This window comes from Micromys minutus (genome assembly GCF_963924665.1).
Source record: "Micromys minutus genome assembly, chromosome: 6".
NCBI lineage: Eukaryota > Metazoa > Chordata > Mammalia > Rodentia > Muridae > Micromys > Micromys minutus.
This window is the reverse complement of record NC_137975.1, coordinates 57,094,797-57,119,512: the sequence shown is the minus strand read 5'-3', so window position 1 is coordinate 57,119,512 and position 24,716 is coordinate 57,094,797. Positions and strand designations below refer to the sequence as shown.

General features: G+C 41.4%; 1 protein-coding gene across 1 annotated transcript in view; it reads right to left on the bottom strand.

Moving 5' to 3' along the window:
- PRKCQ (protein kinase C theta) overlaps window positions 1-24,716 on the bottom strand; it is a 133,934-nt gene that overhangs the window by 71,235 nt on the left and 37,983 nt on the right. Inside the window, exons 2-4 of the mRNA XM_080917902.1 lie at window positions 9,496-9,622; window positions 4,647-4,846; window positions 1,216-1,276 (exon numbers count right to left, since the gene is read on the bottom strand). Coding sequence (XP_080774028.1) covers window positions 1,216-1,276; window positions 4,647-4,846; window positions 9,496-9,613 — 379 coding nt within the window. The 5' untranslated portion in view covers window positions 9,614-9,622. The remainder of the gene's footprint in view (window positions 1-1,215; window positions 1,277-4,646; window positions 4,847-9,495; window positions 9,623-24,716) is intronic.

Here is a 24,716-nt window from a genome sequence, read left to right as displayed (position 1 = left end):
TCAGATTTAAAAGTTGAATAATGCTTCAATGTTTCTGAATACCTGATAGGTGTTCAAGTTTTCCTTGATTGCTTCACAATGCTATTTGCATAAGGGCATATTAGGACTTATATATGTCAAATGCAAGCAGTGTACATCCCTGAACTAAAGCTCACTTCTTGTTGGTATAGTTTGACCCATCTTGGATCAAAAAATCTAAACTTCAAAATGCTAAGCATTTGTTTTGAGCATGGATAAAATCCACAACTAAAGATACCTGTACCATAGAACATTGCCTCGTGGACAAAATTAGTCAAAATATTGTATAACATCTTCAGGTTGGTATGTGATACTTAATATGATAATAAAAGGATTTTCTCTTCAGACTTGGATTCAAATTCCTATGTAACAAATATCTCACCCACCCACCCAAAATAATTCAAAATCTGAAACCCTTCTGGTCTTAAGCAGTTTTTTTTTGTTTTGTTTTGTTTTGTTTTGTTTTTGTTTTTTGGCTAAGTGGTACTAAACCTGAAGTAAAAATAACTTACTGAAAGCAATTAGTCTATCATTAGCAATTTCACATGCTTATTCGCTGGCTTGAGATTTTATAAGAAGTAGTATTTAATTCACAGAGACTGCACTGACTGGGTGCCGCAATGCTTGTAAGCTGCACTTCTGGGACTGCTGTGCTCGACACAGAAATGAAACTCTTTGGCAATCCATACCCTTCCTATTGCTAAGAGGATGTGAGGTAATTTACTTTAAGCTTTAGCATTTGACACTAACTTTATAGAAGATGTTTTCAGATTCTTATTTCATAGTCTAGTATAGCGGAAGGCTGGATATAGAACGCCATTTATAAATAGGAAGGCTATATGCATGCACATAGCAATACAGGAGCAGCCTTTTATCTTTACATTAACTTCCCAAACTAAAATAGAGACCATAAAAGCCCCAGGCATATGAAATTACACCATTTAAAGATGAGCACTATAAATGCTTCATGTTTACATTTACACTACACTCACAGGTTTGGATTTGTTCAGTGTTTGTCTGGCCAAGATAGTTGTTTTCAATCCCTGCCTGAGCAACATTGAGAATTTCAATAGAAGTATTTGCATTTCTCTTTTCTCCTCAGTTTCACTCCCTAGGATATGGCAGAAGCAGAATGAGCCTTGTCTGAACAGGCCACGCCCTCCTCACCCCCAAACAGGAAGAAGAAATGTCACTTACCACTCATTTCCAGAAAGTATCTTGCATTCATTAGCATTCGGCCTTGAGGTTTCAGCTCTAACTGGGCGAGAAAAAGGAGAGAAATATCGTCAGAATGTGAAGCCAGCCTCAGCTTTAGATCTAACCTTCATGGCTGATGGCAAATATCCACTCAAGAGAAGATCCTGGTTCTTCTCCACTCAGTCTCATTATCATCATGTTTATTATTATCAGAACTGCACAGCACCTGAGATAGTCCATATAAATATGTACTTCCTATATAGGTGCCTGCATCTATGTCTAAATTTACATGACTATATTTGGCACATGTATGCATATCTGTGCACTATATCTTCTGCATCTATCATCTACCTATGCCCATTTGTCTGTCTGTTTGTCTGTCTGTCTGTCTATCTATCTATCTATCTATCTATCTATCTATCTATCTATCTATCTATCATCTATCTATCTATCTATCTATCTATCATCTCCATCATCTCTCTCTCTCTTTCTCTCTTTCTCTCTCTCTCTCTCTACCTACCTACCCACCCACCTATCTATCTATCTATCTATCTATCTATCTATCTATCTATCTATCTACCTGTATATCTGTCTTTTACAGAATAACTTGACAATTTATTCTTTCTACTTGAGGTCCAAAATTGACAGAAGACTCAAACTTGGAAAACAGAGTTTGCTTTCTTGCAGGAAGCTTACCTGAAGAGTATACAAGCTTAGCACCAGATATTAATCATGACAGAAATATCCAAGACTTGCTCACATGGAAAAACAAAGGTCTTATGTAGTAAGGATAAGGCCTGCTCTGGAGGGCCTTCTCTTGCTTGCTATGTGAGCCACACAACTAGGTAGGTAAGAGTATATTCCTTTTCTATCACAAGCATTTGTAAACTGACTAAAGAAAAATTTAACAGGTGGTTCTTGGAAGTTTTATATCTATATATGGTATATACATTATATATGCATATGTGAGTAATTAAATTATCTGGTATATATTTTAGAATAAGCATAATATTTGTATATTATGTATATTACTACAATTATATGAGTACTTCATGTATGTTATATGTACATATGTGTAAATATATCACAAACAGTATTATGTAGAAGACATGTATACATACATATACAGGTATGTGTAGGAATGTATGTATACAGAAGCATGGATATATATTTGATGTATGGAAATCCATCACAATATGCCATTAGTGAAATAAATAGGCTAAGATAAGAGAGGACTCATTATTGATCATCACAGTGCTGGTTGCCTGGCAACAGGAAGAGACAAGAGGAAATGTTCTGTTGAATCCAGAGTTGAATTTGAAATCATTGAGAAGTCATTTCTTGGCTGCTTGACCTTGTGCAAATCACTGTCTTCAGAGAACTTAAAAAACCCCACAACACTGCTACTATCAGAGTTTTATGATGTAATGAAGCTACACTTGTTGGAATAACTATACATTTTCATACAAATTTAAACAGATTAATGTAGACCATGAGAATAGACAACATTTTCTAATTTCTGGTATTGTAAAAATGGAGTCAGGGGATCCATTTTTCCATTTTCAAAGGAAACTATGGTCACCACAGGATTATTAATATAAAGAAAGTTGTGGAATGGCATAAATTAAGCCATGAAGCAATTGGAATGTCATGATTTATAAAGACTGGGAGTAAGGGGGAACCTTACGAGCTCTTGCAACCCCATGATGTACAAAAGTGAACCTCAGGGTGGCCTTTATAGCCAGGATGGACACGAAAGGCAAATTTGGATGATTCTTTCTGTTTCTTTGCTAAATAAAGAAATCAATTTTATGACAGCTGACACCCACAGAAGCAAGAGAAATAATAAATTCAAAATAATCTGTGGTTTTACTTGAAATAAAAGTAAACTAAGAACCATAAACAAATATGGCTTAGCAATACAGAAAGCATGCCAGTTGAGTCAGTGAGGATATGAATGCTACTCTGAACGCATACCCAGCAGTCCTAGCCCGAAGATTGAAGCATCTTATATGTCTACACCTGTGCTTAGTGCATGTCTACAATTCCAGCACTTGGGGGCTGGCACAGTAGGACTGTCACAAGTTCAAGGCTATCCTGCCCTACATAACAAGAGTCTGTTTCAACAAAATGGAAGAGGAGGACAAAGAGAAAAATTGGCAAAATGTGGGATACGGAGTTAAAGATAACTTTAAGGAGACAGAAACCGAAAGGTAAACCTCTTGTGAGTTAAGTCTGTAAACTGTTGTAGAAGGACAAAAAAAAAAAAAAAAAAAAAAAAAGATTCCTCTTTCACTGAGCAGAAATCATGGGTAGGTTATTATTACGAAGATTAGAACGGGGCTAATGCCATCAAATAAGTTAGATGAAAGCTAGAAAGTTCGTGGGACTAGGTAGAGAGCAGTAAAGGCATCAGAGGATCTGTAGCGTGTCTCTTCTCCTTGCTTAGCCAAACTCCCCCTGTACTTCAGTCCCAGCCACAGCCCCACACGTGGCATTTTTTGTACTTTTTTTTTCTTTAGAGAACCCCAAGTCAGTGTGAGACCATAAGCACATAAAAATGCCAGTCTTAGGTTTCTGTCATTCCCATGTGAAAGCTGGAACTTCAAAGATCCTTTTCAGACATCTTGCTAAAATCTGAATTATAGTGGCAAACAGATAAAAAGTTAAAGATTTATTTTCCCGCTACTTCAGCGTAAATGACATAAACATCTGAAAACATTTCTCCGGCTTTCAAGATGGCAGCTTTCCCTGGTATGTTTCATCTGTTTTTATATGACTGAAACTCTCATTTGCTTGTTTTATTCCTTCATGCATTGCTCTCCCTTTTCCTGTTTCTAAGCATTTGCTGTCCACACAGTCACAACCTACGTTTCTCAAAATGTAAAGCGCCATCATGAATTATTTCTTAGCGTAAGGTAAGGGACTTCATTATGGCTGAAAGAAACATGGCGGAGGCTTGAGAGAGAAAACCAGATATGAAATGAGGCCTATTTCTGTCTTCTTATTTAGACAGGGTGATGAGCAGACAAACCTCTCCAATGAAGGGGAATTAGGGATATTTCCAGGTAAGATTGATTACACTTAAGAGTAATTAACTTATGTATAGCCTGAGACCCTTCTCACTGTGATACATAGGCATCAAAGAGATTTGACGTTTTTCAGATCCATTCTGCAGCCCATGAATAGCCACTGTCATTAGCAAATCACCATCGAGTATGTGCTAGGAGTCTGCTAACCAGTGGCTAGTGTCCTTATGCCTTCAGGAGGGCAGGAACATTTCAAGCTATGCAACATTATTCATGGTGCATATTAGCTGTGTGTGGTAGCACATACCTGCGATCCTAAAACTTGGGAGGTAGAGGGAGGAGGACCAGAAGTTCGAGGTTTGGTTACATACATTTCCTACAGTTCACGGCTCTGATATTTACCCATATTTCTGTCCGCCCATTGTTCTTGCGGCATCTCTCCGCCAGGGAGTAGAGCTCCACAGTTGTTTCTGATATGAGGTCTACATTCTTGCCCTTCACGATGATCTGTATCACCCTTCCCTTGTTAATGTGGGCGTCAAAGGTGCTGTCCCAAGGTGGGTACATGGTCGGCTTTTTCTGGATGTACATCTGCCCGTTTTCTAGGAAGAGAAACAGAGCGTCTTGGTGATCTTCTGTCAAGTCTGGAGAATAATTTAATTCCATTTAACAGCGGCAGCTGCTCCCCCTGCTCTCTTATACATAATTCTGAGGTAAAGGTGGAAATAAGCCTGAGACAATCTAGGGCAGATGAGACAGGTCCTTGGATTGATGCAAGGAAATCTCGTGTCTTAGAGATCCAATATAAACAGTTTAAACAGCAACAATCTGAGAACTACTTAAACTGAAAATGTCCCTTTTCCACTCAAAGTTGTTTTGTTTCACTCTGAGAGTGAGTATATCAAGGAAATAACCTTTAAAAAACCTTTTATGGCTGGGCGTGGTTGTGGCTGGGCGTGGTTATGGCTGGGCGTGGTTATGTCTGCCTTTGCTGGTGGACACCAATTACACCTAGAAAAGCAGCACACAGGAGGCTGAGGTAGGAGGCTGGAGAGTCTGCGCAGCCCGTCTGTGCTATGTAGCTAGACAATGCCTCAGAAAATCACCAGTAACAAAAATACAAGAAGCAACAATTCTCGCATATCTCTCCTTGACACACCAACCAAAACATTTTTTTTCAAAACTTTTATGCCTTTTAAAACATTGCCTTTGTTAGCCTACAATAGCTTGATCATATGACTGACTAATTCCACTGGCATCCGGTAAATAAGTCCCCATATATTTGTGTGAAAGACAGAGTGGCATAAGTTTACCCTTACACGGAATGACCCTTTAATATTTATTTATTCATTTATTTATTGTTTGCTTTTGAGACAGGGTTTCTCTTTGTAGCTGGCTGTCCTGGACTCACTTTGTAGACCAAGCTGGCCTGGAACTCACAGAGATCCACCTGCCTCTGCCTCGTGAGTGCTGGGATTAAAGGCATGAACCACCATGCCAGGCTGATCCTTTAGTTTTTTAAAATATTTTTATTTGCCCCAAACACACAGGAGACAATAGCCTTTAAAATAAATGATTCTCTCTGTCTCTCTCTGTCTGTGTCTATCTGTCTGTCTGTCTCTCTTTCTCTCTCTCTGTCTGTCACTTGCCCTCAACAGGGCATCATTAGATAGTCCAGGTTCGTCCCTAAATCACTGTGTAGCTCATGCTAGCCTTGAGCTTTCTCCCTTTCCACCTTAGTCTCTCAAGTGCTGTAAATGTGGGGATGTGACTCTACACAAAGCTTCTTTTTCCAGTCCTTGAATGAGGATTTTTTTTACATTCTTGATTCACTCTAAGCAGAAGCTGTCAGCACTGTAGAGGAAGCAGGGTAGTGGGTGGAAATATAAGGGTCCTCGTCACTGGAACAGGAGCTATGATTATGCTGATCTCTTTATAAGAATCTCCCACCCGGCAGGGACAAGAATTTCCAAATTGGATTCAATCATTTTGTCACGTCTTTTACTAACAATGGATAATCTCTGGTATATATTCCTTGATAATTTCACTGGCAGAGAACTGCAGCAGTATTTTATCGCTTCTTATAATAAGCCCATTAAATATTGGATTTAGCAATTCAGAGACATTGGTAGGGCAAAAGAAAAACAAATCTGCCTTAAGTATGAATGAAAAGTCGTTCGATGGTTGTTCTTTTATAACACAGGAAGTTAAATGCAATGGGCATTGAGCAGTAACTCATATTTATCTTGAGCATATACAAAGTTGAAAAAGCCAAAATTTTACACTTTGGGGAAATGTGTCCAACAGAGGTATAAACTATTGCACTGTTAAGAATTGAACAGGAAGGAGGCAAATTTTTAAAAATTAATAAATTTTCATTAATTCTTTGGAAAGTTCATACATGCATACAGTTTATTGTGATAGTTTGCCTTCTCATTTCTTGTCATAGTTTCTGCCAGATATACCTCTGTTCTCCTCTCTACACCCTACTTCCTCTCAAATTTCAATCCTGGTGTCCTGGTCTCTCTCTCTTTCTCTCTCTCTCTCTCTCTCTCTCTCTCTCTCTCTCTCTCTCTCTCTCTCTCTCTTAAACACTTTAGCAAATCCAATTTGTACTCTGTAGTTTTCATTGCTATGGTGACATCCACTGGGACCCAGCGAACCTTCCCCGGGACCACACCTTTAAAGAAAACCAACTCAGTCTCTCTCAGAAATCACCAACTGTTAGTAGTTAGAATTGGGAGCTCATGAGCCCCTGTAAAGGGAAGATTTTTACTGTTAAGTTAAAATATAAATGATTGATTGGGTTCTTTGAAAATCAGTGTTATTATTAATCATAGTCTCGTAGCTTCCCTCTCAAATTATTCCTCTTCATTGCAACCATGCTCGGAGAAGGGCAGGCATCCAGGAGGCAAGACACTGACTGCATACTTTCAGTCACTAGGTTAAGAATTACCTACAAAATAGACCAGAACTCAGAATCTTGTTCTAGTTTCATTTCTCTTGCTATGATAAAAATGCCCTGACAAAGTGTCCCCTGGGGGAGAAAGGGTTTATTTGGGTGGAAATCCCAGGTTACAGTCTGTGTCAGGGTGGGGAGGGAGTCGAGCTAGGAACTCAAGCAGCTGGTCATATTATAACCACAGTCAAGAGCAGAGGGCAATACATCCATGCAGCCACTTGCTTGACTGCTGCTTTTGACTGGTGTCTCCCCTCTTATACTGCTCATGAACCTTGCCTAGGGAATGGCGCCACTCAAGTGAACTGGGTCTTATTATATCATTTAGCAGTCAAGATAATTCCCCAAAGACATTCTCACTGGCCAGTGTGATCTAGATAATTCATTACGACTTTCTTCCCAGATGTTTCAAAACTGTGTCAAAGTGACTGTTATAATGAACCAGCATATCTGTCTATGTGTGTACAATGAGGGTTGCCATTTTCAAAGGCTCCCGGGGCTAACAACTCTATTTCCTGTTTGTCCCCTTTCCCCTGACTCATCATGGAAAATGCCACCTCTCACCCTAAATATGACAACCTGTTCAAATTCTACAGAGTCTTTGAACTAGGCATTGTCTAGAGTGATTTCTTTTCAGAATGTAACCTGAATAAAGATAAAAAATAAATACCCAAAGTCCACTAGGCAATCTATTGCAAAAACAGTTTTGTTCTTTTTCTGACAGGGTCTCTTGATCCATATGGTTGAGATCAAGTTCAAAAAGCAAGGACAAAAGAAGAGGAAGAAAAAAAGAAAAAGAAAAAGATAAAGAAAGAAAAGAAGATAGGCAGGAGGCAAATGTCAGTGAGACCCGAGGTTGGAAGAAGGACCAGATCTATGAGACCCATTAAGTCAAACGCAGCTTTGAAAGAACTCAGCCGTTTTATACTTCAAAGATGCCCGTGACATTTGAAAGGGTTTAGGTGGCAGCCATTGACATTTTTGCTTTTAAGACAGTAGAGAACTCTGGACGGAAGAGAAAGCAAGAACATCCAATCTCAGCTTTGATGCACTTGGAGCAACTAGAGAGATGAAGGGAGCATGGTGGGGTTGGTGGGGGCACAGTGTGATGTGTAACCCCAGAATTCAGAATCGCCAGCATATGGCTAGAGGCTCTCAGTGCAAGCCTCCCCACCCCTGACCCTTCTGGGAGCACTCCACTGAGAATAGAATTCCCTTCTCTGGGCCCTTTCTTCTTTGCTTTATCTCCTCAGCCCTCACTGCTGGTCACGACACTCTAACTTTTCTTAATGCCTGTCTTTCTCTGTGAGCCTGGAATCTCTAGAGGAAGATCCCTCTTTAGGGGCACTTTCAGTGTGTTTTTCTCCCTGCTCTATCTCCAGGACTCTTGAAGTGGCTTTCCAAATGCACCTTTTGTATCTATGTAAATGGATCGAGACACAGTTACAGTCTATCTGCAGGGATATAGGACTGGGTGAGCCTGGGAAGGTCTTGAGTTGGGCAGCTTCCTATCTTTCCTTTGGAAGAGACTTAAGAATATTAACATGCAGGGTAGGATTCGCTACCCAGTGGGATTGTTTTGACAGAGCTATCTAAACAAACACAATCAGTCTTGGAGGTATGACTCAGGTTTGCTCTTTCTCATTAACTAATTGTGTATAGTCACAATTAATAAAGCTGAAATAGCCTTTTATTCATGCAGAATCCTAGCTGACTAAGGATCCTTCCTGGCGTCACCAGCTGAGGCAATGGCACACAGATAGAACCTTTAGAGTTGATCCTAAGGTCTAGGATTAGAGAGGATTATTTACCATAGTCACTGAGTTAGAGTCTATATACCTACATAGACTATAAAAACTATAGGTATATACTCTGTATATAGTCTATACAGTCTACATAGACTCTACACTATAATCTTTAGAGTTGATCCCAAGATCTAGGATTACAAAGGATTACAATTTACCCATAGTCATTGGAAACAGTGAGCTCTTGGTACAGGTGATAGATGAAATGATCCTTTTTAGATTTCTACCCCGCACCTATTTTCCTCAACTAAATATTCTCTTTATCTTTGTTTATGTGGGGAAATAATGCAGTCGGATAGATCTGGTAAGAGGCCATCACTAGGCCTGCGTCCTTGAGAAAGCATTTGGCTTTTGTTGGGCACCTGGGTCCTAAACTGTGCAATTCAGTTCCATCAGACATCCTAGAAAGTCTTGTCTCCCACAAACTTGTCTAGCCCAGCCACCATCACCTCTTCTTCCTCCCCCACCTTGACCCCAATTAATTTACCTGATTCCACATACTCTTTGACAAGCACGGCACAGTAGGGGTTCACCGCCTCTCCCTGACAAGCCTGGCAGGTCCCACAGTCAAAGTTGGATAAACCAATTCGAAGAAACGGTGACATGGTTGTTGCCTAGAAAAATGACAAAAGACAAACACTGTATGTATGGGGCTCTAAGACGTGTTATTTTTAGTGTCCATCTCCGCTTGGTGTTTTATCTCAGACAGCCAGCGCTTGCAATGGGCCTGCTATCCTTCTGAAAAACTACGTTCATTTCCTTCTCTGTGAAGCACATTGCTAGACTCTCCCTTAACTGTAGATTGGCTTGCAAAGGAAGAGCTCTTTGGGAAGTCTGTGGCTAACCTCCATTGTGAGAACTAAGGGTTAATTCTGCCCAATATAACTGTCATGTTTGATAGCTTCACTGCAAGGCAAACATTTTTTTTTTTCAAGGTTTTGTTTCTTCAAGTAGGTGTCCAAAAACACAGTAACCAGAAAAGGAGTTTATAAAGACGAAATCTATTTTAGTCACACCAGTTAAATATGATACCACAACATTCTTACATTGTCTATTTATGTCTGTCATGGAATTGGCTCCCAGCAGAGAGCAGCTGATCCGTATTTATTTTGGATATTTTCAATATGGTTTGCTCTTGCCTGCGACAAACACGCAAACAGATACAAGCAATTAAGCTACCAAATGCTACGAGCCACTTAAAAACCTCTAAACCATTTGACCACAGAATGATTGTGTCTCATTCTAAAAGCAAAGTACTTCATAAGTGCCAGTGTTTTTAATACGTACTCTCAGAGCTCTCACAGTGTTTGCTATAGCTTCTGAGACTTGTTGTGGGTTTTTTTTTTTTTTTTTTTTGTAAGATTGATGTTATTTTTATTTATATGTGTGTTAGTGAGAATACATGCACATAGTCAAGGAAGCCAGAAGATGGAGTTATCACCCTAGAGCTGGAGATATAGACAGCTGTGAACCATTTATATGAGTGCTAGGAACCCACCTCTCGTCTGCTGAAAGAGACACATGCGCTCTTTACCATTGAAGGGTGCAGCTTTTCAGCATCTGCTGCTCTATCTCTGCCATTCACCTCATCTCAGTACCTTCCTTTATACTTGCATGCTTGTACGTGTGTGTGTGTGTGTGTGTGTGTGTGTGTGTGTGAGTGTGTGTGGTGTGTGTGATGAACCTGTATGTTCATGTATATGGGTACATGTACTTGTATGTGCCTGCCAATGTAGAGGCCTGGAGTTTGGCATGACGTGTCTTTCTTGATTTCTCTCTATTTTATTTTTTAAGGGAGGTTCTCTGGCTCAACCCAGAGCTTAGGGGTTTCTGCAACTCTAGCTGGCCAGCTTGTCCCAGGACACCTATCTCTCTCTGCTAGCATTACAGGCTACTGTCACACTAGTGTAGCTTTCGTGTAGGTGCTGGTTGTTTGATACCGAACACTATCATCTAGTCTTGCAAGTCATGGCACATGTGTATGGAAGATGACTAGAGGTCAAGCGTTTCTAACAAGGAAGGGATCAAGTCCTTCCATTATAATTAGCTGAGCAATAAATTAACACCTCTAGCTCTCTCTCTCTCTCTCCTATTTCCATACACACCACTGGGAACATGCCATCTTTCCATTCAAATCAGCTTCCTCCTCTTTTTTTTTTTTTAAATTAAAAGGTTTTTTGTTTGTTTATTTTTGTTGTTCTGGTTTTAAACATAGGGCCTTACTATGTGGCCCTGGCTGACCCGGAACTCACTATGTACCTAACCTAGAACCCAAAGACCCTCCTGCCTCTGTCTCCAAACACTGGGATTAAAGTCCTATCCCAGTGCCTGCCAACCATCTCACCCCTCCCTGTATTCTCCTGTCTCAATGACCAATGTCATGACATTCACCCTGGCTCTCTGCTTTGATCACACCCCCTTGCTCTTGCCTTACAACCTATTTGCATGATCCCTGCCCCACCTCCTTGGCCTTATTTAGTTCAATCCTCCATGGCCATTTTCTTGCATGCTGTAGCAGGCTACATCCCCACCCCCAGCTTATCCCGGTCACTTATTCCCTGACACCTCATGGCAGCCCGAATCATCTTTCCTCAGAACTGCCGTGTTACACAGCTTTAGGCTCAAACCCTCCCTTGTCCCCGGACTATCTTCCTATCTAACGCTCCTGCATTTCTGCACCTTCCCCATCCTTGAAGCTTCACTTGGTTTCAAGACTTTCTTCCTGCAACAACTTGGCATTTACACATCCCTTCAGGGTCCCTGGTCTCCTGGGGACACCGCCATATTTCCTTGGGTTGCAGCCACTTCTAAAGTCTGAGTCCCAAACTGTCATCTGGTATCCAGTGACCAGGAGTTCCTTGCTTCTCTATCTTCTTGAACTATTTAATCCTCACGTAGATCTCAAGTCTTTTTTCCCATGTCTAGGTTTCCAGATCAAAGCCACCACACATAGGGATTCAGTGGAAATGTGCCTGGATCACAAAAATCAGCAGAGAGGCTCACTGACAAAGTTGATGCTCCCAGGTACAAAAACTTACAAAGTCTCTGCATGAATGCAAATTGAAGTTGTATTGTTCTTGTCTCTGAAGGAGAATGAATGGTGTTCTGGAGATACTCAGCTATAGTCATCCCATGCACATACACACACACACACACACACACACACACACACACACACGCACACTATATATATATATATATATATATATATATAAAATATAAATTATATATTATATGTAATTATATATTATATTATATTATGTTATATTATATTATATGTGTGTATTATATAATGTATGTATATAATATAATAAATATAATATAATATAATATAACATAACAACATAACATATAATATAATTAATATAATATATGCATAATATAATAAATTCATTATAATAAAATATAATATAATCTATATTGCACATGATGTATACATTATATAATATATAACTCCATGTGTGTGTACATATGCTTGTGTATGTGTTTGTGTTCCTGAATGTCTTTCCTACCAAGACTGGATTGTGAGAACAAGGACAAAGGCTGAACTATCTACACGCTTCTACAACCAATTCCCCATCTTATCTGTAATAGGCATTCAACACATTTTTCTAAAGGAGGAATTTCTGGAAGGTAATGGTGTACACTGTTTCTTCCCCTGTTTCTTTTACCTGCAAAGACATCTGCCTTTCGAGGGGAGCCACAGACAGCTGCAGAGGAAGTATACCCCCCAACCCCGTGCAAATTTCCCAGCACTTGTCATGGGCAGAAGATCCATGTTCTCCTGAGCTCAGCTGTGAGCGTTATTTAACCTCTCTTAGCCTGCTAGCTCATTTGAAAGCACTGCTATTACCATTAGCACTCTCAAATGGCTGTGGGAATTAAATGGGCAAACACAGGAATGATGCTTAGAATGGGATTGGCACCTGGTAAACTCTCAATAAATGTTAGTTATCAACAGTAAAACTTTGATACATTTTCTAATAGTCTCTCTCCTCCTTATTGATTTGTATCAAATGGGGCAAGTGAAGAGGATAAACAGTCTTTTAGGGGCATATCTTGGCTGAATTATGTGACCCGTGTCTAGCATGTCACCATAAAACCCTACATATATCTCTCATATAGTACTTACAAGCCTCTGATACAATCATCTTGTTTTAGCACTTATCATGATGAATAGGCGCACACCTGGGCAATCTTCGATGCTCTGCTATCGCTGCTGAAAAACACTATCACCTCATCTACTGGAAATTTCTGAAGAATCCTCATTCTCCCAAGTTTTCACTGTTAGGTGCAATCAAATTTTTCTTTGGCTTATAGATTTGATGCTATCGTGAGTTGGGTATAATTGTCAGTGTATGTGAATTAGATCACAGGAACTGAGAATTCTGAGGCTCTGCTCATGTATTTCTTTTACCTGTAAAGATACACGGCGTTCAAATAAAACGGCCGGGAGTTGTGAGGGAAGTGTACAACAAAGAAAACCTCCCAGCAATTGTTATAGTGAGAAGATGAATGTTCTCATGAGCTCAACGACTGCAGTTTCTCTCTTTCTCTTCTTCCCCCTCCCCCCTCCCCCTTTGTGTGTGTGTGTGTGTGTGTGTGTGTGTGTGTGTGTGTGTGTGTAGGCAATTAGTTGATGTTGGCTGTCTCCTTCAATTGTTCTCTATTTTTTTTTTTTGAGACAGGATCTCTCACTGAACCCAGAGATCACCAATTTTGCTAGACCAGCTGGTCAGCAAGCCTCAGGGATCCTCCTCATGGTGTCTCCTCAGTTCTGGTATGACAAACACAGAAATGATGCTTGGACTTTGTCACCATGTGCTCGGGCTCTGAACTCAGCTCCTCTTACTTGCATAATAAACATTTTACTGACTGAGCAGACTCTCTGGCACTTAGAATATTTTTTAGTTTTAAAAATATGGACAATAATTCACTGCCTTAGTTTAGATTCTTGATGCTCAGTAAGAGTGGGAAAAAACGTAAGAAACCAAACCAAACAAAAACCAGTTTGCCTAATAAGACATGGTTGCACTTGTCTATATTCCCAGGGCTTAGGAGGTTGAGGCAGGAGGATCACAGGTTTGAGACCAACCTGGGCTATTTAGTAAGACCTGTTTCCAAAAACCCTCAAAGCAACCAAATCACCAACCAACCAACCAAACACATACACACAAAACACAATGGTTATCACTTGACTAAAATGTTAAACATGCAGAAGAGAAAATGCACTGTATTTAGAATTAAACATGGGGACGAACAAAAGAATTCTAATTGCTCATCAAAAATTTGGTTGTTGTAGTTGGCTTTGAAATGTCTCCCACAGGCTTATACTTTGAACCCTTGGTACCTAGTGTAGTGGTGGGAATATGCTTGGTTCTGGGAGTTTCACCATTAGGAAATGTGGTCTTGTTAGAGGAAGTTTGCTACTGTGGAGGTGGGCTTTGAGGTCCTCCTCCTACTTGCCTGGAAGCCAGTCTTTTCCTGTTTGCCTTCAGAACAAGGTGTAGAACTCTCAGCTCCTCTGGAACCATGCCTGCCTAGATGCTGCCATGCTTCTTGACCTGATAATGGACTAAACCCCAAACCAGCAAGCCAGCCATGATTAAATGTTGTCCTTATAAGAGTTGCTTCGGTCATGGTGTCTCTTCACAGCAATGGAAACTCTAACTAAGACACCTAGATTGTGGCACTGTTTTGAAGGCCATAGAGCCTTGTGAAGGTTGGGTCAGGATGACAGAATTAGATCACTGGGATAGCCTCTAAAGTTACATGCTTCCCTGGTTCTGACCTGTGTTCTCAGCTTACTGATGTAGCAAGATGTGAACAACCCCTCCACATAGTCCTACTTAGAAGGACAGAGCCACAAAAGCATCAATATGACTAAATTGGCCCAGTGCCTAAGAACTGCTGTGAATCTTCACTGAGTTAAATCATAATTCTTAGTTGGGCAGTGATGGTACATGCCTTTCATCCCAGCACTCCAGAGGCAAAGGCAGAGAGGCAGAGGCCGAGGAAGAGGCATGCCAACCAGGTCTGTAAAGCAAATTCCAGAACATCCAGAGCTACATAGAAAAACTCTCTCTCAAAAGAACAAACGAAACCAACCAACCAACCAACCAACCAACCAACCAACCAACCAACCAAAACAACAACAACAAAAAAAAAAGAAAGATTATGTGTGTGTGTGTGTGTTTAAAATCTTTAGTTTGACATTTCAAAGCCTTTATGCTTTGAGTTTAATTAGTGCTGTTCCCACAGCAGCACTCTCTAGGAGTCCCGGGCTTCCTGTGATTCTGATTGTTGAAAGCACCCTGACTCCCTCATGAGGACGGTTTATGCTCGCTGCTCCTGTTTCCATGTCTTGACCCATCTATGCCCATATGCAATGACCATCTTCGTAGTCATCCACCCTTCAAGTGCCCCATGTACATCTTGCTTCATTAAGACATTTTTCCCTCTCTCAATTTCATTTCCTCACTCTTGTAATCTCGCTCATGATAAATATGGGGCAGTATGCTTGGTTTCTTTTCCTTGGATAGCACTAGAAAGGAAACCTTAGAGATCCTTCAAGACTTGAACTTGTGCTCTCCTCCCAGTAGCTGGCATTATAGTTCTGCAGTGTTGGTTTAGTTTCTGGGAGAAAATATATTTAGCAGCCTAAAGATTTATGAATTTACGTGTCTCTTTTGGGTCCCATGAAGATCACAACTGTGCCTTACCCATCTTTTCTGATATTTGACTTATCTTTTATTGCAGAACAAATGACCCCGAGGCTTAAATACCAGCCATTTATTTGTTGCTTGCAATTAACTGCCATCAATTAGGAATGTGCTCAGTTGGACAGCTCAGATCTTATGGCATGGGAGCTGGCACAGTAGGAACAGCTAGGACAGCTTAGCTTCTCTCTCCATGAGGTCCCTCATCCTCCCTGAAATGTCTTGGGCTTGTTGGCATGGCAGTTGCTCAGGAAGAGAATGAGAGGGAACGACACTGCTGGGCTTTTCAAGGCTAGGCACGAACTCAGACAATGACCTTCTGCCACATATATAACTGCTCAAAGAAGATATTGAAACAGCTTTAATTCCAGGGGTGGGTGACTAGAAGGCCCTTAAAGAATCTGTGGTTTGTTTTAATACCCTACCATGCCTATCTTCCCAAACACTGAGCACCAAGTACTGGAAACTTAGTTTATAGACAAGCTAAACATTGTTAATTAAACTCGAACCCAATGCTTAGCACTCAGATTTTTTACTTTATGCTTATGCAAAGGTCTTGTGTGTGTGTGTGTGTGTGTGTGGTACGCCTATGTTTAGGGGGGTATATATGTGTAGCTTTTGAGCATGTATGTATGTGGGTGCCCTGATTGTTCACCTGCTCAGAGGCCAAAGAATGTCTAATGTCCTATTCCACCCCCCTTTTTCTCTTTCCCTTGAGACAGGGAATCTAACTGAGCCCAGAGCTACACTGGCAGCTTGCAGTCCTGTCTGTGGAATGGCAGGCATGTAGATGTTGCCTTTTACAGGAGGAGACATAATTTGTGTCAAGTTGACCCTGAAAAGATAAGCTCTATGGCGCTATTGTCTTAGTAGCCCCAAAGCTATCTCTGAGATTCTGTGGCTTTGCTGTCTTCTGAGAAACTAGCATGACTTTTCCTCCTCCTTCCTACCAAGCTGGTACTTGGTAAAGAAACCTGCATCACCTGGTACAGGCAAGCCAAATCTAGGCCCAGGCCCAAGTCAAAGGGCGCCTTGATGAGAAGTTGAGGCTGAAGTCTTCATGGTTATCTACCCTTTGCTTGGTTACATACATATGAGCATAGGGACCTTGGGATAAGTGAAAACATGAAAGTGTTCATAGGTTAGCAAAGGAGACAATCTCAGAATAAAGTCAACTCCATCATATTCCATTTCCATATCTTAAGCAAATGTCTGAAACTCTGTGACTATGTCCTTTTATGTGCAAATCGAGGCATAAAATAGACACACTTCCTAGGAGTCTCTGAAGGATTTGTCTGCCCATGTTCTGAAGATTCAAAGAATTAACCCATAGACAATGCTTATGAGTGACCAGTGGAGAAGTAAGTTATGGTTTTCCCAGATGCCCTTTGAAGATTTTCCCAGATAGCCTTTGGCGTGCTTCCTCGTGGAAATATAACAAGTCACACCATGGATCAATCCATAAGCCTAGAATGAGCCTAAACTACTGGCCAAGTTGATTGAGCTGACTTAAACACTCATTCAATCAACACTGGCTAAACCACCAACTGGACTGTCAGGTTTTGTACTAGATACATGGATGTGAATGGGAGTCCAGGTCTCCAGATGAGCTGTGAGACCTTGTTTGGGGCTATGCTCTCCTCCTAGAGGGGATCTGGAAAGGAGATGGTGGGATTCACTTCCCTGCCTTCTTAACCTGTGACAAAGTGTCAGGGACTGGATGAGAAACAGCAGTGAACTGTCACTGCAGGGAACACCAATGGCAACACATCTCTGTGCTCACTGCTGCATTAACACCACACCCCACTTCCTCCTAAGGGCGTGGGACACCTTTCAGAGAAAATACAGTGTTTAGTGGCATCACCACAACGAACGGAAATAGCTGTCCTTAGATGAACCGACAGTTTATGCAGAATAATAGTATTAGGTGGAGTCCTCCATGTGTAAGTGTGGACAGATAATGCTGACATGGGCCATTTCTGTCACATAAAGGATGCTGCAGGCAGAAGGAAAATGAATGTGAGCAGATGTGTGTGCCCAAGTCCATTTGACTTGCCTGTGTCACTAGCAATTTGGACCTGCTATCTTAAATTACAGTACTTGGCAAACTGAGCTTCATCAAGGAGTCCGCGTGCCTCTGATGGCCACTCTCGATAGAGAATCTGCACTCGAGCGAACCACACAAGGCGAGGCCTGCATTGTCTTCTTTATTCTGCATAGTATCTAGCCCAGTTACCCTCTCAACCAGGTTGCTGTTACCCCAAGTAAACATTTGTTTGAGTCAAATAGAGCTGCTGTAAATAGATGGTCAGAAGCTATTGCCTGTAGGTTAAAGCCGTAGGCATCATTAAGCAATCCACAATGTTCAGGATGCCACCACACATTAAATATGCCAGTATAGATGATGATGAAAAGCCTTTTCTCAATTAGTGTATTAAAGTGGCAGCAGCAAGAACATCTTCATGCTCCATTCTCCCCATCTGCCATCACTACTTCAAGCTCAGTGATTTCTAGGCTCAGAGTGAGAAGGAGACACAGGGAATGAGGATAATGAGCCTTTCTCTCTTTCCCACGTCCCCATCTCATTTAGGGTGCATAGAAAACATAGGGCTTGACTTATAACACATTCACAATGAACAAGTGAATGGGTGGATCAAGTAAAATAAAGCAATTATGCTAGTGATTTTTGTTTCACTGTGGCCACAAACCTTGACAGGAAGAAAGGGTGAATGATTCATGATGTCTTGCAGTTTCAGAGAATTTTAGCCCATCATAGTGGGGAAGGGAGAGCAAATCAGTAGAAGTATGTGACAGAAGCCATTCATGTCAGGGCAGGCCAGGAAGTACAGACAACAGAAACTAGGGATGGGATATAACCCTCCAACAGCTGGTCTACATGGCCTTCTATCAGTAACACTCCCCACTTAAAGGCTCCACAGCCTCTCCACCTACCATTACCAGTTGTTCTACTTTCATTCTGTTGCTTTCACAAATACCATGATAAAAAGCAACTCAGGTAGAAAGGGTTTATTTGGCTTTCACTTCCGGGTTATAGTCCATCACTGAGGGAAGTAAAGGGAAGAACTCAAGCAGAAGCTTGAATTGGAAATCATGGAGGAATGCTGCTTCCTGACGTACAGACTCATGCTTTCTTATATAGGCAAAGGTTACCAGCCTAAGGAATTGTGCCCCCCACAGTGGACTGGGTCTTCTAACATCAATCAAGACCATCTTTCCATGCTCACAGCTAAATCTAATCTGGGAAATTCTTCAATTGAAACTTTCTCCTCAGGTGACTCTGAACTGTGTCAAATTGACAGTTAAATCTAACTGGAACACCATCTGAGGGGACACTCATTCAAAACTTGAAACTGGAGTTTATTTCCCATTCAAATTATAAGAGCAATGAATAAATCAGAGAGGGATTCCCTAATCTCTCCCATTTTGAAAATTAAAAGGTCCTTCATTTGGTCTGGATTCTCATGTAACAGACGAACAGACAATGGATCTGAAACTCAGAACCAACCTGAGATATCTGTCTACTTTGTGGTAGAAGTGGGAGTAGGAACCAAGTGTCCATCATCTTCCTACTGCCTGAACCTACTGTTCTGACATCACTAGTGCACAAAGATGACAGAATGATGAGATTTACTCCAGCACCAAATATTAGAGCTGCTCACACTGAAAACCACCAGTCAGCCTGATGAAAGCGTGGCCCCTTCTGGGTCTTTTCCCTGCTGGCTGGAGGTTATGCAGTGCCCGGTTCAACTTTGACCCTCCGTGATAAGATGGATAGAGATCTCTAAAACGAGGTGTTACAGTAAGGCCTTCCTCCTTGAAGTTGCTCACACCAGGCATTTTGTACAGCGGAAACTGTAACTAATCCAAGTGCAGCAAATGGATTTCCTAAGAAAAAAAAAGAGGGTTGAGCTCTCATAAAAAATGGGATTTAAGAAACTTGGAACTTCAGTGTGGAGTTTGAGAAATGTTGTAATGACATAGTATTTGAATTATAATTCTTGCTAAAATGCAGTCTAGCTGATGCTCTATTTGCCTTTTTATATTCCTTACAGGGATAATGCCACAATTTCAGCTGTATTGCCTAGCATTTCTTTCACTTACTGAATCTTTATTTTATGGAATGAGTTTACAGCCAAACTGAACAGAGAGGTGCAGAGGACTCTCCCAAGTCCTGTTCCGCTCACACATAGCTTCCCCACCATCCACACTCCTCCCCGATACATCTGGTTCAATCATTATTGCTGCACAGAAAATACAGTTTGCTATAGGGTTCATTCTTAGTGTTGTACATTTTAGGGGTCTGAATCGTCAAATAAGGCCATGTTCCCACAATGGCAGGGTCCACAAGGAGCACTCTTGCTGTCCTAGAAATCCTTTGTGCTCCATATAATCATCTCCCCCCTCCATTAGTCCTTACAGACAGAGAGAGCTCTCTGTAATCACAGAAACAATGTGGAATTGGTGTTAGGAGAGAAGATTAGGTAAACAGAAGAAAATAAAAGATCCTGAAGCCGATGAAGATAAGCATCCATGTGTACTTAAGTTCTGCGTGTAATGAAAATTATACTTAAAGTCAGTGGGAAAGCAAAAAATGTGTTCAGTAAATGAGACTATGTCCTCTAATTGAAGCCTCTATCACAGACAACATCAAATTAAAAATTAGCAGATGGAAGCTGTACTGAAATGAAACCAATCAACCACTAAAAGTACTAGATAATGAAGATTAATGATTAGAATCTTTTGGAACTAGGAAGAGCATTCAAGGTATGACACCACAGAGACATTCCACAAGGAAATCCATGTAAGCACTGTCTCATGTAGAAGCCAATTGTTATGAACACTAACAAAGCATTTTTAGTAATTGACACATCTTTGTAAAACGTGACTACACACATATGTGAAATCTCTTAACCATCAGGAGAAAGACAAACATCTTAGGAAAACTATTGATATGCACACACACACACACACACACACACACACACTCACAATCAATAAATATAATAAACCTTCTAAAAAGTAGAGAACATATTTATTAGATAATTTAAATGATATAGTTAAATAATAAGCAGTAAGATATAGTTATGGAGAAATGCCTATGAGAATGCCTATTGCAGTATTATTTTATCATAATAATGTTGGATTAACATTAATATCAAAAACCATGATATTGTTTAACCATACTATAGTCTACACTACAATGGAATATTTTTATAATGAACTAATTATGACTCATGAAAGTAAAAATATTTTCAAAATATGGCTAGGGCAATGTCATATTAGCTCTAGTATCTATAGTAGGAGCTTATTTTGAAAGATATATTCATAAGTCTTAGTGGGAGAAAGTTTGGACCAAAATATTATCTTGGGTGGATTTTTTAAATTTTATTCATCTTTTAAATTTGAGATAGTGCTTTTATACATAACTTGGGCTGTCCTGATATTCTGTAGACCGTGAACTCAGAAATCCACCTGCCTCTGCCACCTGGGTGCTGGGATTAAAGGTGTTTGCCACCACGCCTGATTGCTTTTAAAAAACTATTTCTTGAGTTTACAATTCAACTTCTTAAACATGATTAGAATAAACGTATGTGTGTATAGCAAATGGAAGTAGAAATGGATCTGAGACATGAGGAAGAAATGTAAAGGAAGAGTGGAGGGGGAACAGGAGCATGTTGGAATTCAGGTGGCAGGAAAGCAAGGCAGGGGGTTCTTTGGGAAGAGGAAGAAAACTACCAGGAGGATGGGGGAGGAGAAGAATGAATGAGAACAAAAAAATATACATTTCACATAGATGTAAAAATTCATTCATGAAACTCACCACTCGGTATGCTAACTTAAGAAAAGTTACTTAGAAAACGTGACTATTGTCCTTATTCAGCCACACATATAACACAAAGGAAAATTACTTTTATCTTAAGTTACAAAGTCGGTCTACCATTTTTCCCCCAGTAGAACCGACCATTCCCACTAGGAAGAAGAGAGAAATGAAGTGTTCAGACGCTCAGACTACTCAGGACAGCTGCTGCTGCTGCTGCAGTGCATAGCCCAAACCCTGTCTTTCCAGTTCCAGCCTGTTCTCCCTGTAAGACCTGCTTATGCAGTGCCGGCTCACACGTTGGACCCATTATGATCCCCGGGTTTGATAAGCGTCAGTAATTATCAAACAGGCCTGGTTCCTCTGAATGCTGATCCATCACATTGGTGTGCAAAGAGCTTCAGGCAGCACTTGGATGTGAGAACCGTGGGTCATTCCTCCAAGAATCCTCCAGGACTCTCGATGGGAAATTCTCAATTCAGGAAGTCATCCTCAGCTTCAAATGACTCAAATCAGCAGATGTATTTCCCCGTGATGAGGTCATCCACAGGGCTGGATTCGTGTATGGTCAGCTTTAAAAATATGACGTAGTCCTATGGAAACACTCGTGGTGGGTTTATAATGCCTACCAAACTCACCTACAGCCCATTTGGAGTTTAGGAGTTGCGATCATAGGGCAGGCACTGCTGGTCTCCCTCCTCCTACCCTCTTAAGCAGAAAGACTATAAGAGGAAAGGATAGAAAGCTAGTGAAAGAACTAGCGACTAGCAAGATGCCAGGACAGAGAGCCAGGAAAGCAAGGAAAAGGATGAAGAGAAGGAAAGACCAGGTGTGACTGGTGGTCCTCTATGAAGGGTGTGAGAAGGTCTAGATGGCCTATAAAACAATCCCTTTTCTCCTGTTGGGGATCATCTGATGCTGAATATCAATTCCTATCATGTTCCTGGCAGCTGCATGTGGCCAGAGTCTTTCTGAGATCCACCCTGTAGGATGATGGCCCAGACACCTGTCGTCTGGAATGTGCAAGTGGAGATGTTGGGTTGTCTTTGATAAAGACTTTGTCAAGTACTTTGACAGTCTGAGCCTGGACCCTTAGGGGCAAAACCAAACGGTCTCTGCTCCTCCGTTTTATGCTCCGTTCCCGACTCAGAGCAAGCAGTACAACAGTACTCTTCATAGAGCTCTGACACATAAAATATTGAAATAAAAGTTTGTCTTCCTCAGAAAGAACCCAGGGACAAAAGATGGCAGGTGGACTACCTCATGGATTTGTGTCTTTGTTCCTTTTTCCTGTGATGAAACACTTTGATGAAAGCAACTTAACGGAGAGAGGGTTTATTTGGCTCAGAGTTCCAGGTTATAGGCTAGCCTTGTGGGAAAGTGACACAGCAAGGATCTTGAGAGAACTGGTTATATTTCAGCCACAGTCAAGAGGAGGGAGCAACATAGATCGATGCTGCTCAGGGCTCGGCCAACTTTCTCCTTTTTCAGTAGAGGATCCTCAGCTTAGGAAGAGATGCTGATGTGGCCCAGAGTTGTCCTCCAACATGAATCAACATAATAAAGATAAACCAACACAGACATTCACTTCCTACCCCTCATCCTTTTCATTTTAAGAGGCAATTTTATCTTGTTCTGATGAAGAATTGGAGCCAGTGAGGAATTTTATTAATCTGCAACCCAACTTACCTTCTAGGAAAAAAAAATCATGGAACGGGAGGCTAAAAATTTTGATACGTATTCAAAGTGATTCTCTATTTCTTCCACTTTAGTGCCCTCACACTGTGGCACATCTGAGATGATGCTCTTGTCCCTGTTTTACAGATGGAGAAGAAGCTGTCTGCCCCGTTCTGCACAGTGTCACAGCGCCACGAGAGAAGGAAGACTCAAGGGCCATAGAGGCTCCCCTGGGCACGGTGCAGCAAATGTCCCCTCCTCCCATGGGGTCTATTCTGGAAGCTCACAATTATTTGATCTTCAGTAAGCTAAGTGCTATTCTATAGCTAATTATTTTTAATTACATCCTATGGAGGGAGTTGGGCTTGTGATCCTTGTCAAGCTCTTTGGGCTCCCGCTGTGTGAACTGCAGCTGTTCCTTCTAGCTGGTGATTAAAAGATGATTTTCGTCTTTCACAATGATTATTTATCTCATGTTTCTCTAGTGTTCTCCAAAGACACTGTCACCTCGGTTGCTCCCAGTGATGAAGCCACACCCTGATTCCAGATATTTACACCAGATATCCAGGAAGCACAGAACACACTCTGTTTCCTCTGGTTTAGCTTCTGCCTTTGCCTAGATCCTTTCCCCAGAGGAGAATGCAGCTGAGTTTCCTTACTGGGGATGTGGTAATAAAAGGGAAGCTCTGTAAATGGGAAGTCTAGGCTTTGGGCACGATGGAGGGTCAGAAAGAGGGATATTTTTCTCTGTAGGAGTAATCTGCTCTTTGCCTCCTGGAGCATGAGCCAAGGTCCCTGGCTCCAGCTTACCCCCACCCCACCCTGGCTTTGTCTTCAGCACCTGGCTGACACCCCACTTTCTCAGATTCCTGTTGCTGCTCCTGCGGCTAAGTACGGACACAGCGGAGTCAGAAGGAACCAGCGTGCTGGACTAACCTAGTTGTTTCCTCGTTCCATTATTGTCTTGCTGGTGGTGAGCTCAGGAAGCCAGGCTGCACACAGACTAGGGGTGTTCCAGTCCACACTGGAGTAGCCTTTTAAGAGAGAGAAACTGTTTGCAGAGACGCTTCCACTGGCAAGCCTGAGTCCCAGATCCTCCATTCCAATCTTTGGCAGCACTTCTCAGTTGGGAGGCACCCTGGGAACCACTTCCCCTGTCCTCAGAGTATTCACTCGAAAATGGAGATGCTGTTCTGTCCCCTTAATGTTACCAAGGTCCTGTAGACTTCTGATAACGGGCTCCAGGAAAGGTCAGAGGTTCGGTTCCTCCTCTGAAATGTCCATTGCTGTCTTCATCTATCGAGTCTCCCATTGATCTTGGTTCTGTCCCCTGATGCTTTGCCAAAATGCTCCCTAAAAGGGGGAGGAGGGTGGCTCTGTCACTGTGGATCCTCTTGACTCTCCAAGGGCTGACATGTGGTTCCACCATGTTTCTTGGGGAGAAACACCCCCATTCCTCTAGTCAGCTTTTCT